Source organism: Thunnus maccoyii, chromosome 4 (genome assembly GCF_910596095.1).
Source record: "Thunnus maccoyii chromosome 4, fThuMac1.1, whole genome shotgun sequence".
Lineage (NCBI taxonomy): Eukaryota > Metazoa > Chordata > Actinopteri > Scombriformes > Scombridae > Thunnus > Thunnus maccoyii.
In genome coordinates, this window is record NC_056536.1 from 7278152 (window position 1) to 7296261 (window position 18110).

An 18110-nucleotide genomic window follows, 5' to 3' on the forward strand; every position below is an offset into this window, starting at 1 on the left:
GTGTTTCACTGTTATTTTAAGGGCCCATTATCAAGACAGTAATATGAGGCTACATAGAAGGGTGCACAACACACATGCACTCTGCTACTTACACACACACAGATGTGCAGCTGTGCACAGACATGCAAAAGATGACAAATAAAAGGATTACAATGTGAAAGATTATTATTGTGTACATCAACATATTTTAAAAAATATGTGCCATAATGCTTTATCATAGTATTTATCAGAATTAATAATCGCAGTAATACGTGTATTGCCACAATTCATGGCAATACACGTAGGTATTTAAACAGACGGACAACAGCGGATCAGACACAGATTGACTTTCCTGCTGCATCAATGCATGAGGACATGAGGAACATATGAGGAAATAAATGAGGTGAAAACAATTATTAAACTAAAGAAGGAAATAAATCTGGACAGCTTCTAGCTGCTGCCAACAGCAGGATCAGCATCTTGGAGAGCTGATCAAGTCCTGATAACTGTGTTAATGATTCTTAACATGATTAAAATTAATGATTTAATTTTTGAACAATATTTAACAAATATTCTTTAACATTTTTGAGAGTACAGTGATCAGGTTTCCATACTTTCAGCAATTAAAACCCTGCTGATTTGACCTATTACTCCATGATTGAACAAAATGATTTTAAAGAAACTGAAGCTGTAATTAGAAAATAAACCTTTTCAAAAAATCAAAGGAAAATACTTTCGCAACAAATTAACGAACAGGATCTCAAACTGGTGGTCTGGGGCTGACCACGGGAGGGTCCAGGAGCAGCAGGGGCCAGTGTGCTCTTTATGGATCGTGCGCTTTCACTTTGCGCATGAGCAGATCCGTTTCCTATGCAGAGAAGTGTTCCTTCTTATTACTTGGCAAATGTGCCATCATAATAGCAATCCGCCAAGGTGCAAGTGCACCACGCTTTTAAAGGGAATGGGAGATGACACTCTGATTGGTTTATTGCATGTTACACCAAAACACACACATGATTAATTAGGAGACTATGGACAACCCCTTTGAACCATGCGCCTGGCGCAGCAACCATTTTTAAAATAGCAAAAGTGGATTTGGACACACTCTAAATGCACTTGCACCATGTGCTTCAGACCATGTGCTTTAGATCGTTAAAATAGAGCCCATACTATCTTATAACTCAGAGCACACAACATAGTGTTGGATGGCGTCATGGCGGTGTCCATAGTCAAGCTGCTCAGGAGGAATACTGTGGAGCCTGAAGCTGCTCCCATCAAAAATACTTCACACACACTTATATATAGCACATTGATGGTATTTTTAGAGCTCTTATATAATCATTTGTGGCTGTTTGTCTAGAATGAAAAAAAGGATCTGTGTGGACATGTAGATAAGAAAGTCTGACAAAATTGTTATGTAATAAGTCTATAAATGTGTTTAAGGCGCTATAAATAAATTGGTGCACAGTATATTTAACTAGTTGGATCACAAATGTGTCTTGGCAACAAACTTGCAACTGTTTTCATTATTTTGATCTGCTTTGATGCCTTGTTTCTAACAGCTGACAGGCTGTGAATGCTGCGATGAAAAGAAACGACAGGAAGTGATGAACTGAGATGAAAAAAATGCAGACATAATGGAGTGTAGCAACAGTAGCCATCCAGCTCTCCTTCTTCTTCCTCATGCGACTCGTTTTTCCCTTTCATTGTTCAGCTCTGTTTGCTTCCACCCGTCCTCCCTCTCTGTTCGATCCCTCTGTTTGCCGCCTTTGAAGTTCCTCCCCTCCAAGTTCAGAATGCAGTGTCTTGAGAGAGTAGAGGGGAGGAAGGAAGAGGGGAAAAACCCCAACAACTTCAAAGGGCTTTTCTTGGGTTGTGGGAAGGTGGGGGTTATTTTTAGCCTAATGGTGCCCACTCAAACACTCGAGTTGTAAATGGAGGAGAAGGACAGATAGAGGAGAGAGCACAGATAGATCATGTCACATGCTCACTTTTGTCATGCACTGCTGCAGAAAGGGCTTTTCTCTCATATGCAACCTGTTCTTTTTGAATGAATGTATTGTTGAAATGTCGAATCGCTCTACAAAAATTGTCCATGACTTTATCTCAGAAATATAACTGTAGATCTCAAAATGACTCAAAAGGGGGAAATTATAGTTCTGCAAAGATACACCTAAACGTCTCTGCAGATCTATGCAGAAAGGGGTGTTATGGGTAATCACAGGGCTCACATAGGGGCTGACTAGAGGTGTTCAGTACATGTACAAATGTATCTTTAATAGAAAAACTTCACACAGGACTGACTGTAGCTTTTAGCAGTGGAGCTCCCCTCACTGAAAGCACTGCAGCTCAGCTGTGATTAATTCCTTGTTAAAAGCTTACCAAAAGAACACAAAGTAAACGAAATGGTTGGCTGCTAAGCTATTAAAGTGGTAAACAGTGCTTGTATACACCTAGTTTTATACTGAACTGAACTTAACAGTTGGAACTCGCAACTGACTGAACTTAAAATTGAACAGATAGCCACAGACAGCTGAATGTCCGGGCAGCATGAACGCTGATGTGTTTGCATACTGACATGCGTTCTGAAGTGCATTTGAGCAGTGATGCATCGCTTAGCATAGAAAAAAGTGAACAAACTACAGTCAGTGACAAAAAATCTTTGAACTGAGCTGAACGAAATGATTCGAATCAACAAAGTGATTCTAAAGGTCCACCTCTAGAGACAACGTGAAAGCCTCCCAGATCTCTACAACGCATTTCTGGGGCGATCTAACCTCATGTCAGGAGGCTGGTTTTGTAACGGAAACATCTCCAAATGCATGTTACGGCCTTAAAAATACTCTTGACTAAAACATGGGTTTTATTTTTAGCCATTGCATTTAGCCAACTGAAACTGGCAGTTGGGATAATAACTTTGTTTTTGTTTTATAAATAATACATTTGACTAACCTGGGGGTTTGTTTACAACCGTCTGATCGTTCGAACTCTCTTGCTTGTTGCCCCTATGGACCTATTTTAATCAATGTTACCCCACCCTAAGATCTCAGCAATGACTTTGATGAGTATAGTCTTATCATAACAGTCTAAACAAATGGCCAGAGCTATGAAAATGAAACGCAAGTTTTAATAAATCGTAATTACGTAATATGTACACAGTAAAATTGAATTACATCGAAAAACAGTATTTTGATTCAGAAAACCTGGTTTTTAATTACCCACAGCACAAACGCACCTAAATACCCAGTGTGTTTTGGGCTGTTCGTGGACTCTTTGTTTCACCAGATATATTGTACTATTTTTTGGAATGGAAACAAGGGTTAATAAATATGTAACAAAGGGAAATGATTGGCTAATGAGCTGCTCTGAGGCTGAAGTATTTTGCCCATCAGGTTTCTGCAAGTGGCTCTGCATCCACATTTTCAAAAAGCCCACACTCAATAACTTTGGATGGTTTTCATGGAAGACAGGGATACATTCATCAAAAATTCATAAAACATGTTACCTGACGCTCATTACTCAGTTAATGATTTTATCATCTCTCATCTATGTTAATATCTTGTATAAAGGTCATAAAAGAAGCTAATAATGTGATGATTTCCCACGATGATTACTTCCATTGCTCTTCTATTCTCTCATTACTTACTGTATTATCTTCATTATGTTCTTTCTCATTACACTTTCTCATTACGCCTGCAATCATTTTGTCAGAGGAGCAGTCACATTTTTGTACACCTCAGCTTGAAATACGACTCTTCATATTTGCACGGTGTTCTGCTTTACACAGAGAGGTGGTGACTAATCTCATATCCTCCCTCATCTGCTGCCATGAGTTCACCACCCACCATTTACTTGTGTGTGATGGATGGCTAGCAGGTGAAACAGAGGGTCTTCAGAGGGAATCACTAATGTGACAAGGTTCAGCCATATGACTAATGGATTTCACTTTAATACACTCAGATCCAACACCTTCAGACCTTACAAGCACAACATTCCCCTTGTTGAAATTCATTCATGTGTCAAGGACTCTATTTTTCTGATATAGGGTACAAACGTAAGCGAATTCTCTGGGCACAAACATGTATGGTCATCACCAGCAGTTTCTTGCAATTTTGATGACTTCATCACCAGCACTTGAAAAGGGGGAGAGAGGCTATGAGAGAGACAAAGAAAAAAAAAAGTTTACACTGAATATGGATGCATATCAGTTCTGCAGCTGCAGGCATACTGTACTATATCAGCACAGACAAACTCTTAATAGTCTAATTATTTAAACTCCGTCTTCTGCTCCACCCCTGCATATTTGAAAAGTCTCATTCATGTCTTTAAAGTTTATTAAACATAACTGAGCCCATGCAAAATATGAAAAAAAGACCTTATTCACCAATAGAGAAAAAATAGATAAATAAACCGTTCATGATTGAAAAAAAAATACAAATTGGGGTTTGGAAATTTGTTAGTTTTATTTAGGAAACCATAGTCAGTTGCAAAAAAATCCCGGTTTCTTGTTGGAAGATTTAAATTAAGAAGGTATCCACACTGTATCAAATGTGAACAAAGTAAGGAGGATTTTAGAGAGGTCAGAGAGCGCTCCTTTGACATCACATTCTACAGCCATGCTTTGTGACGCTGTATTCAGGCACAGCTGTGCTTTTAATCAAGTCAATTTTTATTTGTATAGCCCAATATCACAAATCACTTAGACCCTTGACCCTTGAAGGAAACAGTCCCCCAAAAAAAGGTTTCATGAGGAAAAAATGGACAGAATAGATCAAAAAAGTAAAATTACAGAATGAACAAAGTGGATGACAAAATTATAGATAAACTGATAACGTATATGAAGAATGTATTGGGAGGACGTCAAGCAATTTCCAGGTGCCACATGACCCCCTAACACCAAGCTAAATGCTAACATCAGCATGCTAACACGCTCACAAACTATGCTTACATGCTGTTTAGCTTTAGATATACTATAAGTACATATGACATGTTTACTATCTTAGTTTAGCATGTTAACATGCTATGTTTTGCTAATTTGATTTAATCCATGTGTAGTTTTTTGTCAGTTGTGTTATTACAAATGTCAATGGGATATAACCTGCAAGTCCCAGTTTGACTTTGGCTCTCTATCCTCTGTTTAACATTTCAGCCAGCTGTTGTGTTTGAATGCTGCCCAACATCCATCAGTGCACACGCATAAATGGCACACACAACACTTAAAATATTCACAATTGCACACCAATTGAGTTCCAGACGTGAAATCTTTTGAACATTTATTGGACTGAAGCGTAATAATCACCGACTCAGCCAAATCTGTCTGACTTTTCATGTGTATCACAAGTGATGTTGCCCGTGGAAAAGACATGTCTGGTCTGGAATGAAGATTCAGTGTGACGCCTGCCATGTATGTTCCCCATCTCCCAGTGGAGCCCACTGCTTTACTTACAGCCCCTCAGGCACAGGCTGACTGCTATTTAAACAGTGCTGGTGAGCAAGGGATACGGCATAATCAGCTCCCCAGTGATGCTCACTTTGATGAATGAGCAGAGGTGTAAAGTATAGATTACCGTTTTTGTTGTAGTGTCGAAATTGCATGTATGGATTTCCCTTGAGGGTTTTGTACCTTGTTGTATATGTGCCTGTGTGTGTGATGCATGCACCCTCTCTTGTTTGTGGATGTGAGTGCATGCATTTTTTCACATATGTTTAAAATTTCTCAGTTGTCTCCAGGTGAATAATGTATAGAGGGCATGTGTGCATGTATTCAATCTTTTTTCTGTCTCACTACTACTAACTCCTCTACAAATGGAAAGCTACTAGCATTCACACACAGCTAAACTCTGCTCACATCAGCAGTGTTTAAAGCTGCAGGAGGCAGCTTTTCTAAACATTTTCAGGTAAAACTGCAACAATGTTAGCAGCATTAATCACAAAGTAGGTCTGTAACACAGTAGATCTGCCCTACTTGCTAAGTAAGAGTTGATAGAACTATATTATTTATCCAAATTATATTTGAGTGTTGAGTGCGGACACTTCTCTGCACACAGGAAGTGACTAATGGACAGTAAGCAGTGAAATACAAAACTCACCAAGATTATTTCATACATCTGCTGCCTGTCTTGTTTGCTCATTTTCTTTTCCTTCTCCATAATCATATTGTGATTGACAAACATGAAAATACAGTGTGCTGTGTGCTGACGTCACCTCACCAGCACTCTGTGTTAACTCAAGATGAAATTAACTTCTCAATACCAGTTGGACCTAACTAAAAAAGTCAGTTAGCCTGATCGATATCTTGTTCATGTTAGTTGTTGTTGCTACTGATTTCTCTAACCAATCAGTAGAAAGACATATCTGTCCCACCAGTGTTGTTATCAGTTGACACGGAAGCTGCGGTAATGGTGCTGTTAACTTGAATAATTTAAGAAATAGGTTAAAGAAATAGATTTAAGAGTTGTTATTTCTGTAAATCGACCTACAACAACAACTTTGGGTACAGCTGGGTTAAACAGGGTTTTTTTTTTCATAATCGTCATTACTTAGAATGTAACTAGTTAGCTAGCTATGTAGGAAGATTAGATCCCCATTCCTCCTTCTATGGGGCAGCTGTGGCTCAGGAGGTAGAACAGGCTGGCCACTAATCACCTTGGGCAAGATACAAGAATTGCTCCTGTTGGTCAGGCCATGCACAAGAATGAGCGGCAAATTGTAAATCACTTTGGATGCCAGTTACTTCTGCCCACTAAGCTCTGATTGCAGAACTGTTTCTCCAACTGGCAGAAACAGCCATCAGTCGGTACCAGACTTATATGAACCGCTGAACAAGTCGAACATGTGGGCGGTGATTATTATGTAATGATTAAATAAAGAATGAAAAATGACACTGCATATGATGACATCAAATCATTTCATCATTTAGTATCCCAGTTTTTCATTGCTCATGGGCAGGAGGTTGTGTAACAAAATTAGATTTTTGAAATATGATTGATATTGATAGTCCACTGCTCAAATGAAGGGTTAGAATCAGCAACACTGACACTGTTTGTTTTCTTACCTTTAAAGCCTATTTGGGGGAAAGAAATGCATATAGACTGTAAACACATACTTAGTGAGACCACTCACCTTCATGCACAGTATGTTCTGTTTAGTGTTACAATGTGGTGTTGCTTGGGATTAGCCTGTCTTTATGGATAAAGGTAGTTAAGGTATGGTTAAGGTTCAGGTGTGTATAAACACAGAAACAAATGTACATATTTAAAATGCATGCACTCACAGAAATGCACAAAATACCATAAGCATATGCACAGACATACCCATATACAGTAAACATGCACACAGAAACATACACAAACACCTCCATGAAATCCCAGATGTAAAGATATGGAAATCAGTAGTAACTTTTCCCCTTAAAATACTTTAATATTGACAAAATTGCTAAATGTAACTTCCTGCATCCAGGTTATTGTTTACCAGTTTAGAAGAGATGAGAGAAGTTTCCATTACAGATACCATATATACTATATGTATCCTACAAGATGGTGTGTTTTACACAGATCTCATATCTAGGCATTGAAAAAATAACTGTACTATCACCATCAAAGGGCATGAAGAAAAAGTTGGACTCAGTATGAGATCTTAAGCCTCTCTGCTCTGTTTGGTGTCCTTTGGTATAAAGCAGACCAACCAATATTGCAAACATTCATTTGCTCTGTGCAGACTACTGGTGTCATCTTGACTGTTTTGCATTTGCTGCAATTTGTCACCATCAGTATACCTGCTGCAGCTTTAAATTTTTATAATCTTTAACAGGTAATTGGTGGTGGATTTATTTATTTAGTATATTCTATATATAATGTGTATTTTCTTGTGTAAATTGAAGCAACATTTTATTGCAGTTAGTTCATGGAAATCCAGCAATGAAATTTCCTCCTCCATGTTACCTCCCTCTATCTTTGTCACGCATCAATTGTACCCTCTCTCTTTTTCCTCATCCTTATTTCTTACATCATCCTTCCTCTCCCTTGTTCTCTCCTCTCTTTCCCTTCCTCCCCTAACCTCTGTTTTTACATCCCACATATTCATCTCCCCAGTCACAAACCTCACTGTAACCGTCCTCTTCCTCTGTGTCCTCCTGCAGGAGTGTGCCTGGTGCTGGGTTGCATGATCTTCCCTGATGGATGGGATGCTGAGGTGATCCGGGACATGTGCGGGGAGCAGACGGGGAAATACTCCCTGGGCGACTGCTCTGTACGCTGGGCCTATATGCTGGCCATCATGGGCATCCTGGACGCCCTCATCCTCTCCTTCTTGGCCTTTGTCCTGGGCAACCGGCAGACAGACTTCTATCTCGACGACTTGCAGACAGACAACAAAGGTAAGCAAAGAATTACTGAAACACAATGCTTAAAAAGTAAAAATGCTTATTGCTTACCCTTTCAATGTTTACGTTTGCACCGCCTTTTCTTGTTCTATCAACACTTTGTTTCTGAATTACTGTTAATTAAAGGATAGGTTTACATTTTTTCCAGTCTGTCTTAAACAATAATGAGGTGTCCATATGAACATTGAAGAAACATTTTTAAACATTGATGAGGTCTAGCTTGCTCTAATCACTCCTACTGCTCTGTACTGTACATTAGATCCCTAATGCCCTTATGATGTAAGTGATGGGGAAAATTCACAGTCTTCAATCTGTGCAAAAAATGTTTTTAAAAGTTTATCTGAGGCTAATATGAGGCTCCAGTAGTCTCAATTAGTCAAATCAAGTGATATCTCCCAAAGTTAGTCTTTGTAGTCTTGGTGTCCCTCTGAATAGTGTATCCAACATTTTTTCCATTTACAAGCTATGCTGTCAAGCTTAGCTTCTTTCTTGCATAGGACACATGTAGTTCACATTAACCAGCAGATTTGCTACTCAAAATTCTCACAGATTTCTGAACCAATGGGTCTTTGATTTCACATACAAATACACAAAAATGGGCTTCTTATTTCTAGCCAACAACAGTTGATTTTGTCAGTTGAAATGACAACTATTTCTAGCATATTTTATCAACTGCAGCTAGTTAATTAATGCTAAATGAGTTTGTTGAGTTATACTATAGCTGTCTCTAGCTGACATTTTATGTTTTGCAGCTTAATTTTCTTAAAATGGGAATCCTTTTAAAGGGTCTAAAATATGCACTTGATGTACATGAAATAATGCTAAAAGAATGACTCCAAAGCTACATGTCCTATGGGTTTACGATCAATGCTGAAGATAAGGAGAAGCATTATTCCTGGTTAGGTGGTTAGCACTTGTATTATAGTACAGTATTTTAAATAAATTAGTAATTAAAATGTTAATTTGTTCCATCATAACCCTGCTTGAAAAACATACCTGGACAAGCAACACAGATGTTAGACTTATGCTTCATTTATAATATATTCAAACTATGTTTCTTGGCTTTCAAAGTCACGCTAGGTTGCTAGTGTAGGCAGTAAGCTAGTTAGCCACTATTTGCAAGTAATGTTAGAACAGACAAAAATACTGTTGTCCATTCCTTACACTTTTGCCCTTGTTTTTTAAAAAGGTGACAAAAAAACACCCCAAACAATAACTGTTTGGGGGAGGGGTTTAGTGGATGGACAATTCACCTTGATGCTACTTTTACGTTTTTTTGTTTTCATGGATAAAAGATGAAACTGAAAGAATAAATCAATTAATCAAAATTATTTTTTGCATGGTGACCTTTAGCTGCTTTCATCCAATCTATATGATCCTGTTAACTGTCCTTTAAAACAATATTACCATATACCTAAATAAGATAATATGAGTGAAATAAAAGGAAAATAAACAAGAGAATAATGTAATAACTAAATGCCTTCAAAGTCAGTCTTCCTCCATTTATTTTTTTTATTTTTATATTTTTGTGAGGCCATTAACACAAACAACATTTGCCCAGTTGAAAAATGACTACACTCCAACATGACCTCAGTAACTCTGTATTAAAGAGTGGGAGAGAGTCCCCCAGAGTGTTTCTGACAGTTTGCATGATGTTGCATCAGGACAGTTGAATCACATTGTTTTAGCTGTATGAAAAGGGAGAAGAGGAGGAAAGGAATGGCAGAAGAAGGCGGTGAAGGGGCAAGAGTAAAAGATACAGTGCAAAACAATAAAAAGTCTCCTTACATAAGGATTATGTGTTTGACTCCACAAGCCCGATGTGCAACAGCACAGAACGAAACAGAGTGAGGGAGAAGGAGAGGCAGAAAGAAAGAGATCTATGACATAAGACATAGTAGTCTGAGAGATATACAGACAGATAGAGAGCGAGATAGAGTAAAGGAGAGAGGAGGAGTGAGAGGAAGAGACTGAAAGATAAAGAGAGAATAGTGACATAAGATGTCTCAGTTCTCCGACGGTCTATCTCTGTGATGGTTTCCATGGTAACTGGAGATATTCCAGGGCGTGGGTGTGTCTTTCTGTTCTTATCTGATTAACCTCACTGACAGTCTCAGTGATTTTACACATTTAATGCATCTAATGCTTCATCAGCTGTGTGAAGTTCCTTTTTTTGTTCACACTTTCATAGAGATCAATGTCCCTTTAGTCTCTGTATATCTACAGTCCATGAAAGCATTTGTTGTCCATAAAACTTACGAAGTGAAATAGTAAGCTTTCTGTGAGGAAAGACTGTATCAGCATTAAGTCAGCAACAAGACAAATATCACTGGGTTTATATTAACATATAAAAAGTGTTACAATTTTTAGTGCACTGCAACATTTTAAGTAGAAATATGTACCGTATTTCATCAAATAAAAGACAGTAGTCAATTAAATCATGTGTCTCTGATAATAGCCGGGGGCTTGGTCAACACAAACAAATAAAGATCAGCCCCAAAAACATGCCAGAGAAAAAACAAGAGTGGATAAACTCCTGTTGCCTGTTATATAATGTGCATGCCAATTAAGCATAAACAGTAGTTACCTGGATGTAACTCCATTTCTATGAGTACATGCGTAGCCCTCTAGCTGACTGTCACAGAGAGGGGAGGGGGACAAAGGAGACGCAGTATTGTTTAAATATGGGGATAACGGCCCGCATTTTAATAATAATGATGCCAGCGACACTACAAGAGCATGGGTAACCAGGGTAACTTGACTAAGCCAGCGAGCATACATCCATGAGCATGCTACTAGCATGCTACAGCTAAGTGGTGCACTGCCAAAACGTTGCAGTTGGAAGTGCTATAATTATTGTTCTGCATGTCGGAGTAAGTGGATTACTAGTAAGGCAGTAACAATAAAGGCCTCTTTCTAACATAAGCCTGTTTCCAATAAAGGCCTGGTACCCTCTGTAGTCGAGGTAAATAAAGGCCATGGCCACTTTTTGAGGAAATAGAGTAAATCAAAACAAAAAATTAACCAACTATGGAAAATGTGGCCATAAGCTGGACAAAGGTAGCAAATGAATGTCTTTTTTTTCACCAGTAAGTGATGCCTAAATGGTTAACTCACACTTACATACCAGTAATCATATTCGTGTTTTGCACAAATATGCACATTTCTGTGTATATGCCAACACATTTGTTCTTTTCTGTCCTTGCAGATTTTGCTGTGTCAAGGGTAAGTTGACATTTCATATGCATTATGATGGAGGAATACCTGCAAAAGTGCCTGCAAAAAGCCTTGTTAGCTTTCGGTCATTGTACTGTGAAAAGGCAAGGCCCATGCAGCCACATTAACTGACGGTGGTGGTGGACGAGTCTGTTTGCCACTGGTATTCAACTATACCACAGATTGTGAACAGCAAAAGATTATATGGTAATTTATTGCTGAAGAGCAGGAATACCTGTACTATAAAAGAGTACTAGCAGTTTAGTATTGCGCTTCCGTAAAGTTGGGGGAGGCAGATTTAGAAAAGAAAGATCAAAAGCGATGCAACACAGTCTGTGATGTCCTGACTTGAAGTCTCTAGCTTGGGCTAAGTTCTAAAAACACAAGATCCTATTTTGAATTTTCTAAGCAATGATCACTTTTCATGTCCAAATATTAGCCAGAACCTACAATTCACATATATAAATACAGTATATGTATATACTGTATATGTGTGTGTTACCGACTGACACATGAAAAATGCAGCAGATCTCAGCTAACATGTCAATTATAGGGTTGGAACAGTCACGCCATGCCATGAGTAACTGCAATTGTGGTTTAGTGATCTGGCACAGCTTGAGTTTTCCATCCAACAGAGTGGCATGGTAAAAAGAATTGTTTATCTCAATGACATGTTGAAGGTGTTTTGACATCTATCATACTGTGCCTGTTTCGTCTTGTACTACTACTGGCTGAAGTATTGAAAACTGATCCACAGAAGGAAAAAACAAGCATTTGTACACAAATTTACACTGAACAATAGCAGTTGGTTCTAACCTCCATGGCACATATGGTACACTGTACCATGCATTCTGCATGTACCATGTGCATTCTGACTAGTAAAAATTAATAAAGCACCTTTCAACTTTGAAATTCTCTGTGATCAACATAGAACTCCACAAATCTGTCGATTGTATGCATGCGTGTGTCTTTTAAAATTAATGCCTCCGGTATGTAACACAAATTTGTGGTCACTAAATTTATCACCCTGATGACATCACTGGGGTTATTTTGTTAGACTTGACAAAACGCCACAGAGGGCATATTAAAATTGTTCTCACCAAATTAGTAGTACTCCCCATGACTAGTAAACGGATCTTAATTTGTATCATCAGCACCTTATAAATGTAAATGTTGTGAACATCACTGGATTTTATTACAATAATGAATCCTTTCGTTGTTTTGTTCAGATTGAGGTTCGGGACAGAAGAGAGCCAAGGTATGGAGTGCAGCGTCTTCACTGAGGACAACTTCTCTTCTCTTCTCTTCTCTTCTTTTCTCTTTTTTTCTTTTATCTTCTCTTCTCTTCTCCTCTCCTCTTCTCTCTTCTGTCGTCCATCTGTCTCTTTCCCTCTCCTCTCTTCTCTTCTCTCCAATGATCAGGATATCATCCAATCGCAATGCAGACACCAAGTGTACAGGATTCTGTAAGATGTAAAAAGAAAAACAACAAAACACACTGGGATAAACTATATTTTGAAAAAAAAAATTATACAAGGTTGTACAGTGCATTTAACACTCGACTTTCTCAACAAATACCTTTATGATGAAAAAAAAAGATTGACTGTATTTAAAGTCTTGATTTCTGTGAGAAATTCAACCCTTACGATGAAGAACCATGATGTCCATCCATGATTTTTCGATGATTTATTTAAAATCTTGCTATTTGATGACTTTCAGTTTATGTGTTGTATACATTCATAGCTTGAGAAAGCAGCAGTTGTGTGCTTTCAAGATTATTGATACTCCTCGTGCAGTGACAGAGTCAAGACTGGCAATACAGCAGCAAGTACGTTATTGAACATTCAAAAAAATACTTCAACAGGGACTCGTATGGCTCTTCATCTAAGCACTTTCAAATGTGAGGAATTTAAAGGAGTACCCCATTGCAGCTTTACAGAACCTAACATCTCTGGGAGATTCTCTACTGTACATACTGAACAATGTAAATAACATTACTGCTGACAAAAACAGCCGACGACAAAACCTCATCTGATTCTAATGCATTTGAGTATAGTATTTCTACCCTTTGGTTTCAGTGTTCCTCGTGCAAGAAGAGCATCAGAGTATGTGCAAATCCATTGTGTTTATATGACTCCTCACTACTGATTTGGTGGGATTAGAAAGATGGGGGTAAAATGGATATCTCAGCTTGATATTCCACAGAAAAGCAGAGCACCATGAATCAAAGCGATTGTGTACGATCACACTTTTTTGACACACACAAAAAAAAACGCTTCCCCTGCATCAACAACCTCAAAATAAGCCCATTATTGTATGATTGTACCCCACAGTCTACTGTAAAAAAATTACTGAACTGAATTGCAGCTATCAAAGTCAGATTTAGAAATTGTTTGGGTTTTTTTTTTTCTTTTTGTCCAAGTTCACTCCTTTGTAATAACTCTCACAAACCCCTTCTCTAGTGTGCAGTTTACTCCAGTTTATAGTTCCAGCATACAGTGATCAGTTTACTCTACAGATGTCTTAAGACTGTGTGAATATGGCTGTATGAACTGGCCTTCTCTCAGAGGGAAGCCCCAAGTGCTGCATTGTCTTAAGGTGATGTCACTTATATGCCTCTTTGAATAAGCAATGCTGCTTGCAGTAGTCATAGGAATCATAAGTGCGACAAAATCACAGTGAATAAGCCAAAAAACGGAGACAACAGTCCTTAAAGAGTTCTAAATGTTGCCTCTGTAACATATTAGTCAGCAGAATATAATGTGACTTTGTGTCCTACCAGTAAATCCTTACAGCCATGCCAGATATAAGTGTTATGTCATTATGGGCAGGGCCGTAGCCAAGATTTTAGAAAGATTGAGGTCATGATCAAGTCCCCCCCTCCCCATAAAGTAAAGTGGTGAAATTTCAATATTTTGGGCCTCAGGCAAGAACATTTTCTTATTTTTATGTAAAAAGTCTCTCTTACTTTTTTCCTGTGAGATTTGCTCGTACAAGTGTTCTAAGTCAGATTCAGCGGGTTCTCTTTAACGCCCTAACGTGCAGTAAATTGCATGTTTCAGTGTTACAAATGCCTCCTGTTCATGAGGTGTGTGTTCATGAGATTGCATAATTATAAAGAGCCTCAAGTCCTGCTTTTGGAAATGAGCAGACAAAAAACAACACATTTAGGAGTGTCCGTAGTGGTGTTAGGAGGCCTGAAACAAATAGGAAATATTAATACAGCTGCTAACGACATTAGCATCATCAGAGTAGTGCTGTACTGTGACAGAAATAAAGAGAGCAGGTGATGTTATCCTGTCTTCCCCTCGACAGTGACCTGCATAAAGACCCTGAAGTCGCTTTTGGTGTGAGAGAATTTTTCTTACAACTACTAAACTGTTAGAGTGGCCATGCTAAACCATAACAAAAAAAACAAACATTGCTGAACCTCAGTAAACTGGCAAGCCATGATGATGATGATGATACGGTGAACTGAGCAGAACATTTTCATGAAGTTTATTTTATTTATTTTTATTTTAGTTGATTTCTGTATTTGAACTCCAAATTCATCCACATTAAGCTGTTACAATTCCTAAGTTAAACAAGTGTTCTTCCCCTTTCCTCCGTACCACTACTGAATATTTTTTGTGTACAATATCCCAAATATGATAAAATTGGTGAATGCAACACATTCTCTCAAACCACTCCTACCTGCCATTTAAGAATGAATATGTTCATGCAGCTGGTTCTTGCTAACCTGACGCGCCAGATAGTTTGTTACACAGAACCATCTGAGAAGTTGTCCATAGAAACTGTTTGGAAAAGGGCAGACACTTTCAAAAATTACTTGGCAGGTGATTGGATGAACCATCTTTCTATCACCGTTTTACCTTGGGAGGCAGCTGGATTCGTGATGCTGATTGGTCCGAACCACCAGTGGTTTGGACACGAGCGCATAGCTTGAAGCCTGACAAGATGGATTCTTGCGTGATCCTGTGATGTCGTGATCTCGTGAATCCAGCTGCCTTCAAGGTAAGTTTCTTGCATGAGGCCCTTCAATTCTAAAATTATTGGAATCAGCCTATAAAATATCCACTATGTTACAGTAAATTACATTAATTACGGAGTGTAACTAAATTATTTATGTAGTGTTGTTATTGTGACATGCCACCAATACCACACAGATTATTGTTGCTCCAACAGCAGTGTACCTTGATGTAGCACTTCAGACAATTCCACTAGTGTCACTAGTTATTATTGTAACACCAATGACATGAATTATTGTTGACACGTTTATAACGGTGGTTATCGCTGCACCAGCAACATAAAATTCTTGTCATACGGGACATTTCAAAGATGATATCTAAGACGTGATTGGCTAGTCATACCCAATGCGTTGCTAGAACAACCAGTGTAGTAACCAGGGAGATACCATAGTTTGTGTTTCCCATTTTTGATATTTAATAAATATCAAAATACTTGCAAGGGCATTCTTTACTTGGGTTAATGGCACTGTCAGTACGAGGCCTGTGACTCACCATTGTACCCATGAGCACAGTTATATGTCTGCATCAATGACACTGATTATCGTGATATCAGTGACATAGCTCTAAAGTGTGATTCTAACATGTGACAAGCTGCAGTTGCCCAGTAAGACAGAGTCGTCTGCTTTAATCCTAAGCACCATGGGGCCCTTATCCCTCTCAGAGCAGCACTTCAGGCTGATACACTGTAACTGAAGTTCTAACGCACCAAACCTGGGATGAGTCACCACGGGAATGAAATTAGTTGTGTAATAACAGCACACGGTTAATTGTTTCATATGAGAAATGGGCATGCTTTGCCTATTCGGGGGGGAAGGCGCGATCATACTGTAAACCCTGAGAAGTAATTGAATCCATTTCACTGAGCAATTCAACCACACAAGGTGATCTGTGCTCTGTGAGACAGCTACAAGCCTCTGACATCTGCAGACAGCAGTTTATCTAACAGGCAACATCACAAGGAAATATTATACTGCATTATATTTAACCATGTTATATTTTGTTAGGGATGCACTATTAACATGTTTACTGTGGACAAGTCAAATGAATCTTAAAATTTAAATTTCCGACAGATATTGGCTAAGTTTATCGGTGCATCCTTTTCACTATATACAGTACATATAATGAGCAGATAGCTAGATGTGCAGTGTGTTTTATAGAATGGTAGCTAGCTAACTCTCAGGAAGCTGTGTACACAGTACTGTATTAAAGGCTCATTATGGAAATAATCTACAAACACAAGCAAATCTTGAAACTGAGGTGACATGCGAGCAAGATTTTTAGTCTATGCTCTTGTGTGTGGATGAATCCATTGTTGGTGACACATTTAGATTGAATATCTCTACTCTGGTTTTCCAAGCTGGGCCTTTAAGACAATATGAAATACAGCCCTTATGCTGAATCTAATGATGCTGTCCATGCAGGCTCTGCGCAGACCTTGTTTAAAAATGTGCCCTTGGCCTACATCTATCTCATCTACCATCTTAGGGTAGGAGTGCTGGGCCCTAATTCAAGAAAAGTTTCTTTAACCTTGAAGTAACTGCGCAAGTATTAGAATACGATATAAATAATTGAAACGGTATCTACAGACCTCATCCATTTGGTATTGCAAGAAATATGTTTTTGTTTTTGATATGTACATGATCATTTGAGAAAATAGTACACATGCTGAGACGTCAGCATGGTAATTTTTTATACCTAAAGTTTGCATAAAGCGGGCAGTAATGTCTCTGGTACAGTATATATTGTGATTTAGACATCTCCTATAGTGTGCAACTCTCATTTGGGAATACTTTTATGGGCCCAGGACATGTTTTACAACAAATCTACAAAGGGTGTCAAAGAAAATAACAAAGAAAAGCCCAGAGGCCTGAGTGGTCACGTCAGGCTTCCAAGCATCATTACCTGTGTGATGATTGGTCTGGTCTCCTTTGCGGGCACCCTGATCCTGAGGACTTGATGATGAACTGAAAAATACCATAACAAGGAACTGACAATACCTTAACCCTGATGAGCACATATTTGTACCACTCCAGGTGCCTCTAAGAACTCTTGATTTAATTCAGATGTGGTGCAGAACCAGCAAAACAAGTAGTGACACTGTAGTTTTTTGTACTAAAGACTACATACTCTGACTGAGCTCTGAAGCTAGATGGGTTTTACTGCAGATTTGAGGTCAATTCAGTTTCAAGGTGAACAATTGAAGCTAAAAATTTACAATGAATACTGAAGAATATTTTCCCCCCTGAATTATTTAATTTGATTTGGGGAAACATTTTGATATTTTGAACAAAAAAAAAACAAAACAAAAAAAAAACAACACTTGATTTTCTTATTTTCAGTTTGTGATGGGACTCCAAAGCTGAATTCACCTCAATCTTGAAATGCAGAATCATAGTAAGACATGAAGAAGAATCAAATGCTAATAAAAAAGGACACAGAGTCGATTAAAGTCATTTCCAATCTCTAGCAGCAAACACGTGTTTGTTGACTATGTAAATGTCATTGAG

The 18110-nt window shown here is 38.4% G+C and overlaps 1 protein-coding gene across 1 annotated transcript in view; it reads left to right on the plus strand.

Annotated features, from left to right (window-relative positions):
* The window catches only part of LOC121896112 (LHFPL tetraspan subfamily member 4 protein-like), a 31489-nt gene extending 18459 nt beyond the window's left edge, over positions 1–13030 (plus strand). The window contains exons 2-4 of the mRNA XM_042409776.1: positions 8117–8353; positions 11568–11584; positions 12805–13030. Coding sequence (XP_042265710.1) covers positions 8117–8353; positions 11568–11584; positions 12805–12858 — 308 coding nt within the window. The 3' untranslated portion in view covers positions 12859–13030. The remainder of the gene's footprint in view (positions 1–8116; positions 8354–11567; positions 11585–12804) is intronic.
* Positions 13031–18110: the final 5080 nt, after the last annotated feature.